This window comes from Typopeltis vanoorti, chromosome 14, assembly GCF_054136105.1.
Source record: "Typopeltis vanoorti isolate ZY-2024b chromosome 14, IOZ_Tvanoo_1.0, whole genome shotgun sequence".
NCBI classification, from domain to species: Eukaryota; Metazoa; Arthropoda; class Arachnida; order Uropygi; family Thelyphonidae; genus Typopeltis; species Typopeltis vanoorti.
In genome coordinates, this window is record NC_143562.1 from 120,231,874 (window position 1) to 120,255,000 (window position 23,127).

At 36.7% G+C, this 23,127-nt stretch overlaps 1 protein-coding gene across 1 annotated transcript in view; it reads left to right on the forward strand.

Moving 5' to 3' along the window:
* LOC150099864 (uncharacterized) overlaps positions 1 to 23,127 on the forward strand; it is a 133,624-nt gene that overhangs the window by 34,798 nt on the left and 75,699 nt on the right. The window contains exons 5-7 of the mRNA XM_090404502.1: positions 7,699 to 7,870; positions 11,316 to 11,441; positions 19,935 to 20,067. Of these exons, the coding sequence (XP_090260628.1) occupies positions 7,699 to 7,870; positions 11,316 to 11,441; positions 19,935 to 20,067 (431 nt within the window). The remainder of the gene's footprint in view (positions 1 to 7,698; positions 7,871 to 11,315; positions 11,442 to 19,934; positions 20,068 to 23,127) is intronic.

The window sequence follows — 23,127 nt, forward strand, 5'->3', positions numbered from 1 at the left end:
TTGCAGACATGTATAATGCCATGCATTAAGGGAAGGGCCACTATCACCACTTCTGGGTCTGATTCCCACTGACGAGACCTCAATAAAGATCGAAACTAGTCTGGGTAGTGGCCCTTCCCTTAATGCATGGCATTATACATGTCTGCAAGGAGATGTGCTTTGTATTATGGGAGATACTGAGACAAGGAGTGATGAGATCTTGGTCCACCTTTACTATGAGTTGCCTGTCCTGAAGATACTTCAGGCACAAACTTTGTTTGCATACACTTGGATAAAGGATTAAACTAAATTTATTATAGTCTAACCAGGTGGAAAATTAATTTCCTACATGATACTTGGTCACTCAACACATGTCCATTCCTGTAATCTGGTTATCTTAGTTATCTGCAATTGGGTCAAGTGCAATATTATATGTTCACTCTTATGAAAAATAAATAAATAAAATAATGATAGTAATGTACCTAATTCATTTTTGCATTTTATACAGTATTATCAGTGCTGGATTTTTGGGATGCTATAGGCACTTTTTTCATTTACAACAGATACACCAAATAGAGGGTAAAGCCATGGGCTCCTCTCTTTCTTCCCCCCTTGGCTAACTTTTTCATAGAGATATTTGAAAAGAATGCCCTAAATTATTAAATTATTCCCACATTAAATGCTATATGGATGATGTGTTCACAATTTGGCCACATGGCTGTGACACCATACACACTTTCCTATCCCATTTGAACATCCAACATCCTAGGATCCAATTCACAGCAGAAATAGAAAGTAACAACAATCTCCTTCCTAGATACCCTAGTTACAAAACAGTCAAATAAATTTGGTCATCTGGTTTTATGTAATGTACCTAAGTCATTTTTGTATTTTATGCAGTATTATCAGTGCTGGATTTTTGGGATGCTATAGGCACTTTTTTCATTTACAACAGATACACCAAATAGAGGGTAAAGCCATGGGCTCCTCTCTTTCTTTCCCCCTTGGCTAACTTTTTCATAGAGATATTTGAAAAGAATGCCCTAAATTATTAAATTATTCCCACATTAAATGCTATATGGATGATGTGTTCACAATTTGGCCACATGGCTGTGACACTATACACACTTTCCTATCCCATTTGAACATCCAACATCCTAGGATCCAATTCACAGCAGAAATAGAAAGTAACAACAATCTCCTTCCTAGATACCCTAGTTACAAAACAGTCAAATAAATTTGGTCATCTGGTTTTCAGAAGAACAAAGAGCTCTTGAAAAGGGTCAAGAGGTGACTGACTAAGGTAGTTTCTAACCTCTGGAATGTCAAATATGAGGAAAAATTGAGAAGATGCAATTTGCAGAGTCTGGTGGGCAGGAGGAAGAGGGGAGATATGATAAAGACCTACAAGTTAGTAAGGGGTTGTTATAGGATCAATGTTGGTGACGTTCTACAGAAAATAGTGGGAGATCAGGGGAGAACCAGAGGTCATCCCTGGAAACTGTATAAAACGGGAGTGAGAAGCAGGTTTTTTTCATGCAGAGTTGTGAATGATTGGAATGCCTTGCCTGAGATGATGTCTGCAGAGAATTTGAGTGTGTTTAAAGCATGGTATGATGAGCTGTGTGTATGATAAAAGGACCTCCCAGATGAATCTTTGACTCCATGGGGTCTTGGTAATGATAATCTCTGACATTCACAGTCCACAGAAAATCCACACACACAGGTAAATACATCCATCAACAGTCACATCATGCCTCCCCCCAACATGGAAGTATGAAAACATTAGTCCACCAGGCAAAATTAATTTTCTCAGAAAACAGTGTACTCAACACAGAACTCACCCACATAAACACTTTTTTGGTCAATGGCTACACCTCCCACCAAATAAAAAGAATTTTAATATTCCCCCTTCCAAACATAGATTACAACAAATCCATCACCATTCCCAGCATCTCAGAGAAGGTGGTCAAGGTTTTTTTTAAAAAAAAACACAATTTTGTGACCACTTGTAATCTACTAGATACCCTGCGGCTGCAACTGTTCATACTATGGACAAACAGGTAGGACAGCCAACATCAGTATATTGGAACACCAGGATTACATCCATTTCAACCACTATGGCTGCTTGGGATTTGCAGACCATGTCCTAGACACCCGGCACAGGATCTATTGGATTAAACCACCTTACTTCACCAAGGCAAATTTAGATTTGAGAGGCTTTTCCTTGAATTGCTGCAACTCTTAACCTCAACGAACTGTTTCTCATATGGGAAATCCTCATTGGCAGACAGTCAGCCAAGAACATCCAACCAAAGCCATTAGGTAGCATAATTATAGGACTTTAGGTAACTCTGTATTTCTCCTGTTCCATCTTTATTACTGACATGTGCTTGCTTGCACATGTTTAATAGCAGTGTATTAATCCCTGAAGATGCCAATTTAACTTCTGCAGATGGAAATTTGCCACCATGAAATTCATTAATAATATCAGAAGCTACCAAAGCAATCATATCTCCCTAAAAACTTATGAACATTAAAAATGCAGACTTCGCAGATCATCAACTTTACAATATGATGACACTATCAGGAAGGAAATTGGTCTTGATTATCTAAATGCCCACATAAATAAAGAACTTATATTTTCCAGTCCTTTTCCTTCAAATACCTCCATAAATCTAAACCTTGCCAAATCCTGTACAAAAAAATAATCAAAAGAAAAGGCCTAAATACTATCAGCCTTCTTTCATCCTCCAAACAAGTTATACTGATGAATTGTCAGACATCAATATGATTAATGGAGGTGCTGGTGCTCTCCTTCTACTCCCAAATGGTGAAAAACTTGCATTAAAAGTTGGATCTGGGAGAATTGCTTCCTTTACCAGCGAGCTCTATGCAATAAATAAAGCACTCAAAGCTTACTTAAAATTATCATCATTTCAACAATCAGAATAAATTATAATACAGTGACTCAATCTCAATAGCCTACATCCAAGAATCCAGTTTACTATGGAAAAGGAAAAGAACAATTGTTTACCCTTCCTAGACACCTTAGTCACGTGCCTGCCTAATGATACACTTGGCTTCACTGTATACAGAAAACCCACACACACAGGCAGATACATTCACAAACTCTCCCACCACCACCCCTCACAACAATATGGCATCATTAAAACCCTTACCAAGAGAGCCCACAATCTTTGTTCCAGTGGAACCGCCCTCACTACTGAGCTTAACCACATACACAGAACTTTCCTCTCCAATGGCTACAGCGAACACAGCATCAAAAAAATAATCAATTCCTCCCCCATTCCCCGTCCCTCTCGTCAACAAGAATTTAAAAATGCCATCACCATACCCTACATCCGTGGCACTTCGGAAAAAATAGCCAAGATACTAAAAAAGTATAACCTACACACAGCATATAAGCCCTACCGCAAACTGGCTACCCTTATCCGTTCTACGAAAGATCAGCTCCCTCCTCTCTCTCTGCCTGGAGTGTACAAAGTACCCTGTTCCTGTAAGCTTGCGTACTTTGGACAGACAGGCAGATCAGCATCCATCCGCCTGGAGGAACACAAGTCGTACATCGTTAAACACAACTATGGCCATTCAGGCTTGGCTGACCATGTTTTGGACACCACCCACAGAGTATCATGGAAGAAAACCACCATGCTCCACCACAGCAAATTCAAGAAAGAGAGACTTTTCTTAGAAGCAGCAGCAGCTCTCAAAAACCAACCAAATCTTAACAAATACGGTTGCAAACACGGAAGCTTACTTCCGAAGATTTGGGAAACAGTCATCACCAGAGGTCCCACCTTACATTCCAGGCCACCTACAACTGCCCTTAGAGGGCGCTCCACCTAGATAGGACTTTATTGTCACCCACGTGGTTGGGCTTAGTATTGTAAGTTTTTGTGTGCATGTTACATTAATTGTCTTTTGTAATTCCCGTAGATGTCCTAGTGACTAGGACGAAATATAGGAAGTATTAAATTCTATTTTAATTCTTTTTGAGTGTTGTAAAAAATCCATTAAACCTCCAACATAATGTCCTCACAGCACTTAAGCCTCTACACAAGAATTCTAATCATCCATGGAGAAGAGTTAGCACGCAAATCCAAGCAATACGGTAAGTCAAAACTACGACTATCTAGACAACTAAATAGGCTGGCCTTTTTAAAAAGATGTCGGGATACAAGAGTGATACCGAAATGTGTTAAATTGAAGATCAATTTCCATTCCAAAAAAGCACTCCGGATATACAAACGTGCCAGCTTAGCATTACTACGCGAGCAAATCGCCTCTACTCGTGCCGCCCTCGCAGTGACGAACGCCGCCATTGGCTCCTTACAAGCGGAGCTCTCCACCGTTCTTAACCCTGAACTTTGGTCGATTCTCTCTGACATTTCGGAAACTTCCGCACAGAGAGAATTTCAGAAAATAAAAAACAAACACGTCAAGAAATACAACAACCTGGTTAAAGACAAACCACAACCACAAATTCAACCGTTCCAGACAGTAATAAACCTCTCGTCCAAAAGGCTCAACGATGATGCCGTCAGCGCCCTTTGCCTCGGCCGTAATTTTGCCGTCGCCCCGAAAGAAGTGTCGGTGCTCGATGTAATGGTTAACGTCGAACGGGGGATCGGTCGCTTACCGTCGGAGGTAGCCAACAACATCAGACTCGACGTAGCCAACATCCTCGTTCACTCTTCGCCTCCAAAAAGTAACTTATCTTATTCCCAACGCATGGCTCTCCAGAAACTACGCAAAGAAAAAAGTATCGTCATCACCAGAGCGGATAAAGGTAATGCCACAGTTGTCCTTAATGCCAGCGAATACAATCGTAAAATGAACATTATCCTCCGCGATCGCGCTACCTACATTCCGCTAGAACACGACCCCACAAAAACGCAAGTTAAGAAATTAAAAATCTTACTTAAAAAGTAACCTCCTGGCCCCCCTACGTCACGAAAAAACTTAAACCTTTCCGCTCCCGTCCCCCCCGAATATACGGTTTACCAAAAATCCACAAACCTAATTCCCCACTCAGGCCTATAGTAGATGCCACCAATGCACCTTGTTACAGACTGTCTAAACAGCTGGCCAACTCTCTGTCCCCCCCCTCACCGGAAATTCAGCTTCCTATATATAAAAAACTCGACCCACTTTAAAGCCCTCACAGAAAATTTAACCTTGAATAATACAGACATATTAGTAAGCTTTGATATCTCCTCCTTGTTTACCAATATTCCCTTAACTGACACTTTATCTCTCTTAGAAAACGTTTTTTCCTCTGACATCTTAGATCTCTTCTCCTTTGCCATCAACTCTGGGTATTTCGCTTGGAATAACAAAATCTACAAGCAGATAGAGGGAACCGCCATGGGCTCCCCCCTCTAACCCCCCCTTGCCAATTTCTATATGGAAGATTTCGAAAAACGAGCCATAGACTCAGCCCCACTCAAACCTTCTATCTGGCTAAGATATGTAGATGATGTGTTCTCTATTTGGCCTCATGGCCCAGACACGTTAGATTCCTTCCTTGGTCATCTCAATAGCCTACATCCAAGAATCCAGTTTACTATGGAAAAGGAAAAGAACAATTGTTTACCCTTCCTAGACACCTTAGTCACGCGCCTGCCTAATGATACACTTGGCTTCACTGTATACAGAAAACCCACACACACAGGCAGATACATTCACAAACTCTCCCACCACCACCCCTCACAACAATATGGCATCATTAAAACCCTTACCAAGAGAGCCCACAATCTTTGTTCCAGTGGAACCGCCCTCACTACTGAGCTTAACCACATACACAGAACTTTCCTCTCCAATGGCTACAGCGAACACAGCATCAAAAAAATAATCAATTCCTCCCCCATTCCCCGTCCCTCTCGTCAACAAGAATTTAAAAATGCCATCACCATACCCTACATCCGTGGCACTTCGGAAAAAATAGCCAAGATACTAAAAAAGTATAACCTACACACAGCATATAAGCCCTACCGCAAACTGGCTACCCTTATCCGTTCTACGAAAGATCATCTCCCTCCTCTCTCTCTGCCTGGAGTGTACAAAGTAAGTACACTCCAGGCAGAGTGTAAGCTTGCGTACTTTGGACAGACAGGCAGATCAGCATCCATCCGCCTGGAGGAACACAAGTCGTACATCATTAAACACAACTATGGCCATTCAGGCTTGGCTGACCATGTTTTGGACACCACCCACAGAGTATCATGGAAGAAAACCACCATGCTCCACCACAGCAAATTCAAGAAAGAGAGACTTTTCTTAGAAGCAGCAGCAGCTCTCAAAAACCAACCAAATCTTAACAAATACGGTTGCATTAAGCTTCCGAAGATTTGGGAAAGAGTCATCACCAGAGGTCCCACCTTACATTCCAGGCCACCTACAACTGCCCTTAGAGGGCACTCCACCTAGATAGGACTTTATTGTCACCCACGTGGTTGGGCTTAGTATTGTAAGTTTTTGTGTGCATGTTACATTAATTGTCTTTGTAATCCCTGTAGATGTCCTAGTGACTAGGACGAAATATAGGAAGTATTAAATTCTATTTTAATTCTTTTTGAGTGTTGTAAAAAATCCATTAAACCTCCAACATAAAATCCTGCTCATGTAGATATTGATTATAATGAGACAGTTGATAAATTAGCAAAAGATACCAGAGAACTCAACCAAGAAACTGACACGATAACCCTTCCTGATGCTAATGCACTAGCAAAATCTAAACTAATTCCACTGAAATCAGTGATATGCCACCAAATTCCCGAAATCAATGTTGACAGAAAGAATAGCAGAATAGCAAGACTCCGAATAGGACATTTTAGAGGAATTGAAGATCAATGCAGATGATACGAGAACATATAGAAACTGCAATAACTGCCCTAATACTGAACTGACACCCACTCACATTTTTACCTGTCCAGCAATTACAGCAGCCTTGCAAGCAATAGACCCTAATCCTGAACAACAGCTCTATAAGAACAAAATCATTGACATAGCCAAAGCAGTTGAAGGAGTACATGGAAATATCGAAGACTCTTTGAAGGACAAGACAACAACAACAATTGCATGGCATCAAGAATTTGTTACTTTGGTCATGCTGAGATTCATGTACAATTGAGTGCTCTTGCAAATTGTATCAGCCATTATCACTGTAAAACCACTCAGTCTTGTGGTTCTTTGAATGTCAATGTATGTTCAACTCTATCAAACCAACTCAGAACTTCCAAATTAATATCTGAGGAAGGATTTTCTTGGCCTTTTCTTCACTTGTTCTTTATTGACATTCTTATTTTCACTCTTAGTTTCCTTTGTTTTTCTCTTGCCAGACAACTTGCTCAAAGGGTCAGAAATTATATAAAGACAAATACCACATAGACCATTAAGGCAGTAGGACACCGAACACAGCAGACAGGGGTAGACAGTGATAGTCCTTATGTACGACAATAATAAAATCAAGTATATGAGATAACGAGATCATTTATAATGAAAGTTACTTATATGAATTTAATTAATTGTCATCCATATAATTTTTTTTCTCAGTTCTCCAAAACTGTGATAGATGTTTACTTTTTAAAGTGAACATACCAAACAAATAATAATAAATGTTTACATTTTTTGCATGAAATATTTGAATAAGTTAATTATTGTGTTTATCATGATTTATTCTTGCTTCATTTATAGATTAGAACAAATGTCATTTAAGAAAACAAGAGAAAGTGATAAAATGAAAAGACTGTTCAAAGAAGATAAAGTAGTCAAACCTATTCTTTTGAGCTATGTTCGTGCTGAAGCATCACAGTATGCTTTAGCATTGAAGACAGAACTTGTTCGTCTTGGATTTAGTGTTTATTTGGTAAGTTTCTAAGCAGTTTATTATTAGTAATATAGTTCTCTAGTTTTTTTTTTTTTTTTCTTTAATCACATATAACTTTCAGGCTGATAAAAGGAAGAAATAGACATGTTTAGTTTATCTGACCTTCTTACCTTTATAAAGTTTTTTTATTTTATTTTTATTTTTTTATATATATTCTTTATATTACTCATGCTCAGATTACAGCACTAGTAGCACATTAATACAATGTTGTAGGCAGGGGTTACAAGAGATGGAAATATTTTAGGTTGTGTTCCTTGGAGAACACTTAGTAAGGAATGCTGTTTTACAGGACAGATGCTAGATAAAATGGCAGAAAAGATAGTTCATTTGTTTCATAGTTAAACTGTGAAGTGTTATTGAAACTTCTGCTAATTAAACTTTGGCTTATAAGACAGTGAAGGAACAATGGATAGTCATTGGAATGGTACTGAGTTCCATCAGCTTAGAAATATCTACAGAAAAGCTAAAACATGCCATTTTTTGAAATAGTAGTTGGACTGAGTTTCAGAAAGAGGAGTCATCAGTTACCTTATAGACACTTTTGGACAACATCATGGATTTGAGAGGTTTTCAGAGCACTGTTTTCACATTTCAGCGCAAATAATGTGAACATTTTAAACTCATGTTTATTTGCAGATCTTGTACAGAATTAGCAGCTTTTAGTGCATTTGAAAAGTAATAATATCTTGAGAAGAAGGTTTTTGTTGATTAGGAATGATATGGATGTGATATTTTTATGCAAGAAAGGCTAGAGATCTGGATGTTACTGAATAGGAAGTGAATAAAGATTTTTTTTTTTTTTTTTTTTTTGCTGGAACAAAAACAGGACTGTTTTGGTAGCACTGAAGTTGGCAGGATTGTTCTCCTCTTTTTGAAAAATGCCACAAAGATTATTGTTTAAGGCTTTGAATGTAGAAGATCTTGAGGCTTGGAATGTGTTTGATCACTGCAAAATTTGTCAAATGAGTATGAGGTCAGTCAAAACTGACAAATACTGAAAGAACCCAAACTGCCAAAAAGAAAAAAAAATTAAAATTGATCCTCTTTTCTTCGATTCTTTTCACTTACTTGCCTCTTAGCACTTTCTTTTTATTATTTCATTTGACCTCTTTCTTCTCTTCTCATCAAATTTCTAATATTTTGCTGCATCTTTCCTTTTCTGTCTTGGGCTTAGTGGTCTGCAATCAAGTAACTTAGCTTCATATGAACATAATTGAATGTCATGCTTAGCCTTATCTACATGGTCTGTCATGTCTTTCACCACATATGTCTGTAGCCATTTCTGTTTTGAAGGTGGAAAGGAACCTGAATTTCCAGGAGAAAAAAACTCTTCCACCTTTGTATGAGATAAACTAACTCGCTTTCATTTAGATTGGTTGCATTCTGTATGGGATACAACACATTTTTTTTCCAACAAAAGCTTTTGGTTTGAAACATTGTCAAGGAGTTGTATATAAGTGATTATTGTCTTTTGCACAGGTAAAGATAAGAGTCAGAGCTAGATAATTGGCTTTCTTAGCTTGTTAGGAATGAAGTAGAGCAAACAGAGATTCTGACTCAATGTTGAGTTATGTATATACCTTACTGAATGAACGAATGAAGATGAAACCTGTTCTTAAATAAATCCAGCAGTCCTTGGAGCTGTGTAACTAAATTGAATAACTGCATTAACAAATTTTATATGAAAATCTGCAATAAAAAAGCAAACCATTAATAGCAGTACTTCTCTTAATATCATTCCCTCTTCACTCCTTACATTCCATTCCTGTAATTATATCTTCCTCTGCCAATCAAGTAGGAGTAATGCCTATAACGTAAGTAAAGTGGATATTAGATCTATCGTATTTCAAAGCTGAATGTAGAAACTATGAAAGTTTCGTAAAAATAAGTTGACTAGAGAGCTTACAGATACACTCACCAGCATCCGCAAGTTGCCTTAGCATGGACTACTTAGAAAACATAGGTGCCATCCAAGCATCTATATATTCACTTTCTATTAGTCTATTTTGATAAGGTTTCACTGGCCTGACAGCTGTTTCGAATTGGTTGGTTCTCCTCAGAGACCAGGCAGAAACCTTAAGAGAGCAAAAACTCTCATTCAGTACTAAGGAACTTGAAATATCGGAGAGGTATATTTTTTGTTAACGAACTCTCAGTCAGTGTGTAAAAGTATTTACTAAAATAAAGAGCCAAAAGGCTTCAGTTCTGCAATAAAAAAATTATATAAGTAAAGTGGATATTAGAGATCCAGCATTATTTCAAAGCTTAATATAGAAACTATGAAAGTTTCTTAGCTAATGCCTGTAATTTTTCACTAAGAGTTAACCATTGCCAGCAACTTCTCACCTTTGTTTCTGAGGATTCTGGTATTTAGTATTCATCAGTTGCATTATCTCCTTGGGTCCATAGGCATTCTTGCATCTTATAATTCAAGAATACATACATACATACCAAATACAAAGCAAATAGTCTTCTTATCTGATCTATACCCTCAAAAATCTCTACTGTTAACTTAGATATCTCATTGTTAACCAGACCAGTCTTCTGCAGTATCATTATTCTGTTAACTTGGTTCTCTTTGAAGCTGTCTAACAATATGATTTCAAGATTCTCCACATCTAACAGAAAAAAAATACCTTAAAATGAAAAAGTAATAAAACCATCCAAACCTAAAAGTACTACAAAGCTCTGAATTCATGCAGTTGAAGAAAAATGCTTCTTGAAATTCGATAGTGTGAAATAATTGGGACATTAGTTTCTATGCCCATCAATTTCCTATGTAAGTTCTTGCTATTAAACATGAACCACAATTTATAAATTATCAGTGGAACTACATATTTTTCACCATCTGGCATAGCTGCAAAATACATTGTTGATTAGTTTTTGACATTATGGTCCTCATTTATTAAGCCGTGCCTGCCTTGCCAACTCTACAAATTACTTTATATCTCTACCTGCATTAAATCATTATCTACCATTCCCTTTGTGATAGCTTTCACCATTAGCTAACTTGCTTAAACTTTCTGTCCAGAAAAAAAAGGAATAAATAAAACTATCCAAACTAAAAATACTACAATGCTCTGAATTTATGCACTTGAAGAGAAATGCTTCCGTGAAATTCAACAGTATGAAATACTTGTATCTGTTCTTTAAATGACATTAAAATAAGTGAGTCAGGGGGGGCTAACTCCCATATTTTTGAATGGATCTAACATTGCCATAATGAGAATATAGGAAAAAGGATAGAATTTGAACGTGTGTGTGTGTCTGTATGCATGCACAGATTCTGACTTTTTTTTCCTATTAAATATAGCAGTATAGCTAACATATCCTTGAAAAAATATTTTTACTTAATGAAAATTTTAATGCTTTGATTCTTAACACCTCTTTATTTTACTATTATGATTTTATTTTCAATATTAAGGATGTTCATGAAATCAAAACTGGCACAGATTGGCAAGATGCTTTAAATCTTGCAGTCAGGCATTGTCGCATATTTGTTCCATTAATTACACCAATGTATGGCAAAACACAGTGGACTAACAGAGAGGTGAGTTTATTTTATTCTATCATATCAGTGATATGCTTTTGGCAAAATGGATTTATTTTAAATTGACCTTAGTTTATATACAATGTAAACATAAACTTTCAGCAACTATAAACATCCATAATTGCTACAGTTATTTGAAAATGTAATTTCTTCATGTTTAGAAGGAAATCTAGCCAAAGTTACTAGTTTCACCGATTAATGACTTGGTGTAAACAAACATATTGGTGTATATGCTTGTTTTAAAATATTAAAGATACAAATATAAACAATGGTGCTTTTATTTTTAAGATTTTTAATTTATACTTAGTCTAACCATAAATACTATTACAACTTGAAACAGCACATAAATCTTTAATCTATCAGTAAATAATTTTCAGCTTTCAACACATACAAATGACATGTATAATGTGCATATAGTAGCACTCAATGTTCGAAATGTCCCCATTTTGCCTTCATGCATGCCTGAAGTCTGTGAGCCACATATTGATGGCGGCATGCACAACATCCAATGAAAATGCTGCCACTGCTCGCTCTAATTCCACCCTCAAGTTGGCAATGCTGGGATTTTGTTGCTTGAAGGCTACTCTCTGACGCTCCGACTACAATTTGAAGTCTAACAGATTCAGATCGGGACTTTCAGATAGCATATCAGATGGTGATATGTGGGTGTGCACATTTGCCTCCAGCCACTGTTGTGTGATCCTCACCTTGTGTGCAGGGGCTGAGTGCCTACCATGAAACAAGATGTTGTTCAATGGCCATACCACAGATTCCAGCATGGTGTCTTGATACACTTTGGCAGAGGTTTTGATCCTTTTCTCTCAGAAATGCAACTTGGATACCCCTGATATATGTCACTTCCAAACAAACCATCACTGACATAGGGTGATGACCTCTCTGAATTCTGGGTGCTATGGTACATGCTATGTGACCATTTGGGGTATAAACCTGATCATTTTGGCAGTTAAACGACTATTTAATGGTGAAAATCTTATCCATGAAGAGGATATCTCGGTGTCTGTTGTTCACCTACCACCAGAAAAGTGCCTTTTGATTTTATCACCCTCTGCCACATAAGTTATGATTAATTAGTGTCTGGTAGAATGACAGTAGGCTCTTTCACCCCCAGGTCATCAGTTGATACATCTAGCATTGTTCTCTCTGAGACATCTGTTGGATTCTGATTAAGGAGAAATTTAAATTATTAATATTTCTTACAGAATCCAACTTAATCCACCATACCAAAGACTATACTTGTAAAAATTATTTGATATTAATCCCATGATTGTAAATTATTATTCATATAATTGCCTTGAGTTTATTTATTAAATTTTATTAATTAATCTAAAATATGTGTTAGCAATAATAGGACCTTGTATTGAAATATTATTCTGTTTATTTTGATTATTCCTAATTTAATATTATGAGGAATTGCATATATAAGTTTAATATGCTTTATGTGAATTATAATATTTTGATTTTTTATTTATCACTGCCAGTATGTAAAGGTATAATGTTATGCAATATTTCTGTTTTTATTTTATTTTGTTTGTTACTATGGAGACGGGCTAGAAATAGCTAGCACGTGCATGGATCACGAGATATGGTATTCAACTGCAGAGAAGGAATGGACATAAGAGAGCGTGAGAAACAATTTTGGGCAGGAAAAAGAAGGGAGGTATATAAGGTATATTGAAATATTATTCTGTTTATTTTGATTTGAAAAAGGAGAAAACCATGGCTCTTCTCCTTTTTAGGACCGACCATTCTGGGTCACGAGAGCATTGAGTATAGCACAGACAGACTAGGAGAATACTGAGTGGCAGCAAAGGATTGCTGTGTCTGGAACTTTAGTGCTGTAATTGGACTATTTGAGGACCAGGAAAGTAATAGGCAACTGAGAATAATTCTAGAAGTTAAAGAATTTCTACGTGTTCCATTAGTTTCATGGAACTTTAACAGAGAGCTGAATTGGTCGAATAGTGTTAAAGAAGGAATGAGCATTTTCCTTTATCCAAGTACGTCTATACACGTGAAGTGTGACCATTAATAGTTCAGTTATCATTGAGAAGATTTGTTCTAAATAGTGCTGCCATAGTATGTTAAGTAAATATAGTTGTAAAGTGTGCCCAGTGAAATTGATGAGCAAAGGATTTATCTGGTAAGAACTGTCCAATTTTATGTTACTTCAGTGCAGAGATATATGTATAATTCCTCCTGTTATTCCCCACATTAACTGTAACGTTTTTTGCTGAAATGAGCCGGAGTATGAAGTATGAAAGTGTATACTCATGAAGCAGTTGTCACCATTAATGTATTGAGACGTTACTGACTGTGTGATAATAGTAAAATTTGTTACTAAGAGATTTTGTGATATTGAACTCTATTAAAAGTTATTTTGATATTGTGAAAGCTATTAGTCTGATAGCAGTATGCCCATAGACTGATTCTGTAAGATGTTGTGACCAGTTAAGCTAAGACATTTATATTATCTTGTTCTCAGAATTGAGTTTATATGTATAATATATAACCCAGAATTAAATGTTTTTGTTTTGATGATTTTAAAATTGTGTTTGCCTGAATCTCCTTTACTGCACCGTTCATGAAATTATCGGACCTAGCGGGAGCTTCAAACATAAGAGATAAACTCGGTCTACGTAAGAAACAATATTGATATAAAATTAGTAGATGGTTGGTTTCACTACATTTCATTAGACTAATCTAGATATAGAGTGGCGCAGTCTAAAAATATAAATTTCTCTATATTTAAATTAGTAATCAACCACCAACTTATTACTTGTTTAAGAACAGAGTTAAAACAAGATGGCGGATCAAAAACAAGAAAGTACGATCCAACACATCCATCTATCACGACAATACTTTCTATGTTCTCACAGGATTATGGTGGAGGCATTCCTTCACAGGCCTTCTTCATCCTAATGCAGTGTAGTTGACCTGTTCTTTGGCAGTCAGATATGTCTTATGTATCATTATAATGGTTAATAGTCCAATACATAATTGTCTTACTTATCCCAAGTGTTTTTAGTGTGTTGAGCATATCAAGTGGCTGCATTCCAACCTTGTGAAGTGCTATTACAGCTACATGATTCTCGTAACTCCCCACTGCATGTTAACTCATACAGCTAGACAACTCTCTCTCTACTGATAAACATGCAAATATTGGTTGCACACAGTGACACTAATGAAACCAGCTTGTGTGCAGTTCTGTGGGTAGCTCGTGGTCATATGAAAGTTGTACTAACAGTATTTATGGCAAGTCTGTGTAAATTAAAAACATCTTGTTCTTCAGCTATTTTGAATTTTTTCAGTAATGGAATTAAAAAAATAAAAATTAGGGACTAATGTTTAGGCAATATTGCCACTGATGCTGTTCGTATTGCTGGCCTGGTTGGTGAGTAGTTAGCTTACCTACTCTCCAACCAGCAGGTTGCATGTTCAAATCATGATGTGGGCATAGATATTGGTGATTGTCTTTAGGTGGGAGATGAATTTCATTACCTGGTGTAAGACCACTGCCCTACTTATTGACCTGAAGTGGCTTGAAAAAGTTCCATGTTTGGTCTCTAGAGCAGGGTTTCTGAACTATGTAAAAATAAATAAGAACAATTAAAAAAAATGTACATTTTATATAATTTGTAATTATCCTCCCCTGCTCTTAATCCCTTAACACCAATTATGGGGTGACCTTTGTATCACTTGATCTGAGTTTAATGAATTACTTTTAATTCTTTTCACTGTCCTTCAACATTTAAACTTTTTATTATTATTACGGGTATCTCCATGGAGTCAGTAGACTCATCGCGGGAGACCCAAGCTAGCAAAACAATATCTGTCATATCTCTTCTTGAATTCATTTACAGATGAAGAGCTCACAACAAAGTCAGGCAATGAATTCCACTCATTCACCACCCTCCAGGCAAAAAACCTTGTTCTGACACCTTTGTTAACCACACTCTTCTTTAATTTCCAGAGATGACCTCTTGTTCTTCCATCACTATCACACAGCTGAAACATTTCCCCTGCATCAATCTTATAAAAACCTTTTAGTAATTTGAATGTTTCTATCATATCCCCTCTTCTTCGCCTATCAACCAATCTCTGCAATCCACAAGCTCTCAATCTATCAATGTAGGGAGCATTTTTTATATCACTCACCAACTTGGTCACTCTTCTCTGAACCCTCTCCACAGCCTCCTCATCTCCAAGGAATCCAGGTGACCAGACCTGAGCACAGTAATCCAAATGTGGAAGTATCAATGCTTTATAAAGGGGAATAATAACCTCTTTATCTCTGGATGTCAGTGTGTTCCTCAACAACCAAGTAATCCTATGTGCAATCTTGGACACCTTAGCAATGTGTCCTCTGAACTTCATCTCCTTATCTACCAATACCCCTAAGTCCCTAGCCTCATCAATCTCTTGGAGTACCTTTCCATCTATGTAGTACACAGCTGGTAATCTTTTAATCCCAAAATGCAAGACTTTACACTTTTCCACATTGAACTGACATCCATTTTCTTTTGCCCATTTTACCAGCTTATTTAAATCCTCCTGCAAACTTTCAACATCAGCTTGATTTTTTATTGCACTACACAACTTTGCATCATCAGCAAACAACTGAATATCTCCCTTTAAGCCGTTTCCTATATCATTTATATACAAATTAAACAACATTGGCCCAAGCACAGAGCCCTGAGGCACACCACTGGTCACCTGCCTCATTCTGGACTCGGCTCCTCCATACACCACCTTATGGTATCTCTCCCTGAGCCATTCTCCTATCCATATCACCAATTTAATATCCATTCCCATCTGCTCCAATTTGCATAACAGTGTTCTATGGGGTATCCTGTCAAAAGCCTTAGCAAAATCCAGAAGTACCACTGTGTAGCCAGTTCCTTTGTCCAACTCTGATGTTATTCTATTATGGATAGTTAATAGATTGCTAAGGCAGGATCTACCTTTAACAAAACCATGTTGGCCTCTATAGAGTATCATATCCTGATCCACCCATTCTTGAATTTTGTCTTTAACCAACTTTTCCAATACTTTTACCACTACTCCTGAGATGGTGATTGGTCTGTAATTCAATACTGCAGTTTTAGAGCCACCCTTATGCAAAGGAACCATTTTGCCTAACTTCCACTCCCTAGGGACCATACCAGAGTTCAAACTTAAATTAAATATCCAGGTAAGAGGGGTTGACAATTCATTTGCACATTCACGCAACACCCGAGCTGATATTCCATCTAAGCCTACCGCAGTGTTTGCATTTAAGTTTCGCAATATATTTAATACCTCTGATTCTTTAGCTTCAATTCTCACATTAGGTATTGCTATAGGTATAGAGATATCCTCACTTGGGTGATAGACTTTTGAGAAGTGATCACTCAGTAACTCGACTATTACATCTGATTTTGTCACCTCAATACCATCAGCACCCACTAAGGTTATCCTTCCGAAGTCATTCTTCCTCTTACTTGCCACATAGCGGAAGAACTCTTTGGGATTACCCTTGATCTCTTTGGCTAAGGTCTTCTCATAATCTGATTTAGCTTTTCTTACTATGCTGGTAACCTTCCTAGCTTGAGCCTTGTACTGCTCATGGGTGTCCTGATCGCCCTTCTCCTTGTAAATTCTCCATAACATTTTCTTTTTTTGTAGTTCAAGCTTGATACTACTGCTCATCCATCTAATGCCTGCCTTGTTTGACCTCCTGACCATGGGGACACAATCTGATATTGCTTTCCTCAGATACCCACTGATTTTATCCCAAGCACTGCTAACATCTTTCCCTTGCAATATGTTCTGCCATGGGATGGCTGCAAGCTCACTCCGAAGCTTGTTATAATTGCCTAACCTGTAGTTTCGTACATACCCCTTCTTAATAGAAAAATCCACAGATTTTGCAACCTCCCAAGTCAATACCACATGATCGCTTTCACCAACTGGAGGTAACGAGGTCACCTTATTTATGCATATAACCTCTGAACCAATAACCAGGTCCAACACTCTCACACCACGTGTCCCTTCAGTTACGTGCTGTTTCAAGTAATTATCTCGTAGCAGATGTATGAACTCCATTTCCTTTTTGCTACGTGATATTTCCTCCTTCCAATTGATATCACCATAATTAAAATCCCCCATAATAATCACTAAGCCTTCACTCATTGCACTAAGTTGCTGATGCATGAATTCAATATCTCCCCCTGTACTCCCTGGCCTATAGCAGCATCCAACTGTATATTTTGTTGCGTTGGTCACTATTTCGCACCAGACTGCCTCAAATGAACTCTCATTCACATGTCTATCATCATGATATACTACTTTCTTTGGCTGCAACGCATCAGCTATCATCAACAGTACTCCTCCTCCTGTTCTATCTTCTCTATCCTCCCTGAAAATACTGTACCCATCACATTCAATTCCAGTGACCACATCTTCTGCTGACAGCCAAGTTTCACTAATGCCTACAACTTTTGGTGAGATTTCACTGACTAATGCCAAAAATTCTTCTCTCTTATTTCGAATGCTTCTAGCATTGGTATACAAAAATTGCAGATTCCCTCTAGATCTTGTACCGGCTTTAGAACTGATATATAAGTCACTAACTACCGTAGTCCTATGCCGATTTTTTTCCCCTCTCTTCTGCAATTTATTCTGCCTATAAGGATCAATAAATACACAATCAGTGCTGAAGTTTCTCTCTCTTACACTCAACCTTTTCAATATTAGTTTCCCTGCCCAATAACTTCAACCTGTTCAGAAAACAATAACTTCTTCAATCTCTTATGTCCTTCCATGTTAAGATGCAGTCCATCTCTAGCATACAACTGCCTTTTTCCTTCAAACACACTCCAAACATCAACAAACTCCAAACCTCTTTTTCTGCACATTCTTGCAATCATATCATTCATTATCATGCACAATTTATTGTCTCTTCCCAAAAATAAAAATAAATTTCACATGCAAAAGTAAATAATCAATCCTGAAATGACCAAATATCAGCCTTTGCAGCAAATTTATTTAGTAGTAGTAAATTTGCTGTCTTTTATTCTTTAAATCATTGCAGAAGAACAAGACAATTTATGTTCTTTCATTTTTATTTGCATTGAAAATTGTTATGTTAAATATTTATAATTTTTTTCAAATAAAATTTATTGAAATAAATATGGACATGTTTTCTTTCCTTTCAAAATACCATTATATAGATCATCACTGTTCAGTTTTAGAAATCAGTTTTTCTGTTTTTATGAACAACAAATAATGTTAAATTGCATTACTTGCTTTCCAATTAAGAGACTTCTTTTTAATATCCAATGATATTTTAAAGTTTATATCCAATAACCTTTATATTTATATCCAATGATATTTTTTCTGTTCGGTGCACATTCCTATAATGACCAGTGCTTAACACTGTAGATATGTTGAAAATATATGAAAAAAAAAGAGGAGATATGATAAAAATGTTTGTCACTAAAAAGGTGTTATATTATTATTATTATTATTATTGTGCGGGTGCCTCCATGGAGTCTGAAGACTCTTTGCAGGAGACCCAATCTATCCACACAATCTATCATACCTCTCCTTGAACCAATTAGCAGACAAAGCACTCACAACTGACTCTGACAACCCATTCCACTCATTCACAACTCTCCAAGCAAAAAATCTAGTCCTCACCCCTACTAACAACACTTTTATTCAACTCCCAGAGATGACCCCTGATTGTTCTGGTCCCTCAAGCCAAGTGTTGAAACATTTCCCCTGCATCATTCCTGTGAAATACTTTAACCAACTTAAATGTTTCTATCATAACCCCTCTTTTTCTCCTATCAACCAACTTCTGTAATTCACACACACTCAGTCTATTTTCATAGGTAACATTCCACAGACTACTCACCTCTGGATCTTCTTCACTGCTTTCACATCCCCATAAAGAGGAATTACAACTTCCTTGTCTAAACTTGCTTTTTTTTTTTTTTACTAGCCAAGTAATCTTATGGACTACCTTAGCAATATGTCCTCTAAACTTTAACTCTCTGTTTACCACTACCCTTTAATATCTAGCTTCATTTATTTCCTGGAGTACATTGCCACCGATGTGATATACAGCTTGTAATCTGTTTATCCCAAAATGCATAACTTTACATTTCTTCATATTAAACTTATACCCATTATCTTTTGACCATATTGACATCCTTTAAATAGTCTTGTAAGCTTTCCACATCACCTTGATTAACTATTACTTACTTAATTTTGCATCATCAGCAAATAACTGAATTCCTTTCAAGCTATTTCCTATATCATTATTGTACAAATCAAACAGCAGTGGTCACATTGGAAAATTAAATGTGTAGTACTTTGCTGTACCATTTTTGAACTCAGTAAAAAGAATGTAGAAGTGAATAATTCATATTATTTTGCGAGTTCTAATGCATACCTTATACATATCTTTATTTTTTTTTTGTTTAGATAAAACTGGCAGATATGCTTGGGAAAGTAATAATTCCTATAAATTTTATTGATCTGTGGCCTCCAGAATGTTTAGCTATTCAGTTTGCATCTACTCAGTATATCCCTTGGAAAACTGTGGATATTGACCATAGTAAGTATTCATATTTATCCAATAAATTGAATATGTGCTTGAAACTTGAGCATAAAATTGCATGCAATGTGCTGAGTGAGGCAAATCTCCACCACATCATCAGCACTGCATCTACTCATTTTTTCAATTTATCTAAAATAAAATCTGCAGATAGAACTATAGAATTAATTACTCTTCTTTTCTTCTGTTGCCAACCTGTGTATGTTTAAATTTGAAGAGTCTAAAATGCCTTATTGAAATCAAATATATATATATATTTTTTTTTATTATATCACTCACACATTGAGAGGTCACTAAGCCTACAGCAAATAAATGCTGTGTGGGTTAGGTTCAAGAGTAAAATAATCTGTTGGTATTCTTCCATAGAAGGCTGTTCCACAGAACTGAAGTGGATGAAAAAAGATGACTAGGAGTTACAGGTCTGGTGTGTCTGCAATTCGAACTGTAAAAGGATGTTGGGCAGCTGTTACTTGTGTACCTGTAGTTTTAGCAGAAATGGGAGGGAGAACTGATGGTTGCTAGTTCTGCTGCATAGTAAACATGACTAGGTTGTATCTCCATTGCAGTATGTTGTGAATAATAGTGTTTAGAATACTTATTATAGATGACCTTGAAGCCAGAGATATTTGAGCACTGCAATGTTTATTGTATGAGCAGGATGAATGGAGAGTACTATCATCAGGAAAACTGCAAATAGGGTTTGAGGTTGGTGAGAGTTGGTCATTTATATGTTTAAGGAAGAAAGTTGGTAAAATACCTGAGCCCTGAGTAACACATCTGTATTAATAGAAAATTCTGAGGAAAGAGCCTTTCACTATTGCACGTAGCCAACAACCTGAAAACAAACTGGCAGTCCAGCTACAAAGCAAGGAAGACAAACCATAAGATTGCAATTTGTTGAAAAGCCTTCAATACCAGACCCTACCAAATGCTTTGGAAATGTCAGATGCAACAACACAGGTCTCTCCAAAATTTTCATGGTATGTGTCCGGAGGTGGATAATGTTGGCCAGGAGATCAGCTGTAGATCTTGATTGGCAAAATATATAATAGTGATTGTTGATTAGTTGATAGTTAATTTGTACAGTGAGCAACAACAGGTATTGGATTAACTGATTGGCTTCAGGTTGGCAAGGGAGTTAAGCAAGGTTGCTGACTTCTGCTCTTCACATGTTTAATATCTGTGCCGAGGACATCATGTGTATAGCATTGAATGAGCTTAACACAGAAATTAGAATAGCTGGCAGATTGATCAGTAATCTGAGATATGATGATGATACAGTACTCCTTTTGTAATGACAGGGAAGAACTTGGATGAATCCTTGACAAAGTTAATGAGATCAGTAAGAACAGAAAACTTCAACTCAGTTCTAGTAATATGAAGATTATGGTTCTCAAAGAAAATATAAACAGGCAAGCTCCTGAGAAACAAGTGTACCTTAACGGAGAAAGAAATGAGAAAGTCAGCAAGTTTGAGTACCTGAGGTCCATTATTCACGCAAAGAGTTGCTGTTTAGAAGACAGAAGATTAGGAATGGATAAAACAACAGTCAGAGTGTCTAAAATCTGAAAGGATGAATCTATCTCCACAGGAATAAAGCTGAGGATACTGGATACAGCATTTTTTTCCAACAGTGACATGATGTGAAACTTGGAACTTAAAGGAGTCTGATAGGAAAAGGATAGTCACTTTTGAGATGTGGTATTACAGGAGGCTGTTGAGGATATCCTATAGTGAATGGTGGTCAAATGAATGGGTGCTCGAAAGGATTGGCAGCACTTTAAGGCTACTTAAGATATTGACAGAAAAAAAATTGAAATACTTTGGACATGTTGAATGGATGGAAGGACTTCTCAAAACAGTAATAGAAGGTAAATTACTTAAGCAAAGTGGATATTAGATCCAGCATTATTTCAAAGCCAAATGTAGAAACTATGAAAGTTTTGTAAGTTAATTTGACCAAAGAGTTTAACGGAATACACTCCCTGGCATTCATGAGTTGCTTACCGTGAGCTACTTAAAAGACATAGGTGCCACTCAAGTGTCTATATATATTCACTTTTTATTAGTCCATTTTGTTTAAGGTTTCACTGGCCTGACAGCTGTTTTGAACTGGTTGGTTCTCTTCAGAGACCAGGCAGAAACCTTAAGCGAGCAAACACTCGTTTTTGCTCTCTTAAGGTTTTTTCTGTTAGAAGCTAAGGTTTAATTAAAAACTGTATTGATTTAAGTATTTGTGAACTAGTATATCATGAGAAGATAGTAATAAGCAAATCCTAAATACAATTGGACAGATCAAGCTGTATAAAAGAACTCATTTCAGTGTTGTTGTCTAAGGAAGAAACAAAATATATCGGTGATCAAAAAGAGTCATTATGTGTGGATTTAAGTTTGGAAACTGACTGAGAAAAACAAAAATAAGCTTTTAGTTATGAAATGGATTACTACAAAGAAGCTGTATATTTCGTGATAGCATAACAGAAATGAAGAGGGATTGGAAAAAAACAAAATAAATAAATTAAAGTGCATAGTACACTGATAGAATTGATAGTAATAGATGTTTATGGTATGGACATATAATGTAGATGACTGAAAATGAGTTCATGAATGGATCCCAAAAGGGAGAAATGACTTATCATTACTGGATCCCATGGAAGATGAGCGTGTGATCAGGTTTATTGGCAAGATAGGTTTGCTATTTAGGATATGGAATACAACAGAGATTTTGGTCCATTCCAGTCTCACACTATCTCTTTAAGGGTAGTATTCTTCTATTTCTCCTTCATCCCTGTAACTATTGTACTGTGGAACAGTCTTTCCCTGTTGTGTTTTTCAAGGAATGCAATATACAGTCATTTCAATCAAATGTAAACAAGTTCCTCATTTCCCAACCCACTACCCATACATGATACTAATGTAATTATAGGTTGATTAACCAACCTCTTGTGTATGTGCTCAACATTAAAAAAAAAAAAAAAAAAATTCTTCTGGTTTTATGTATTTTTGGTTAAAACCAAAAATCCATTCTTGCATATTGAAGGATTAAAGCTATGATCATTA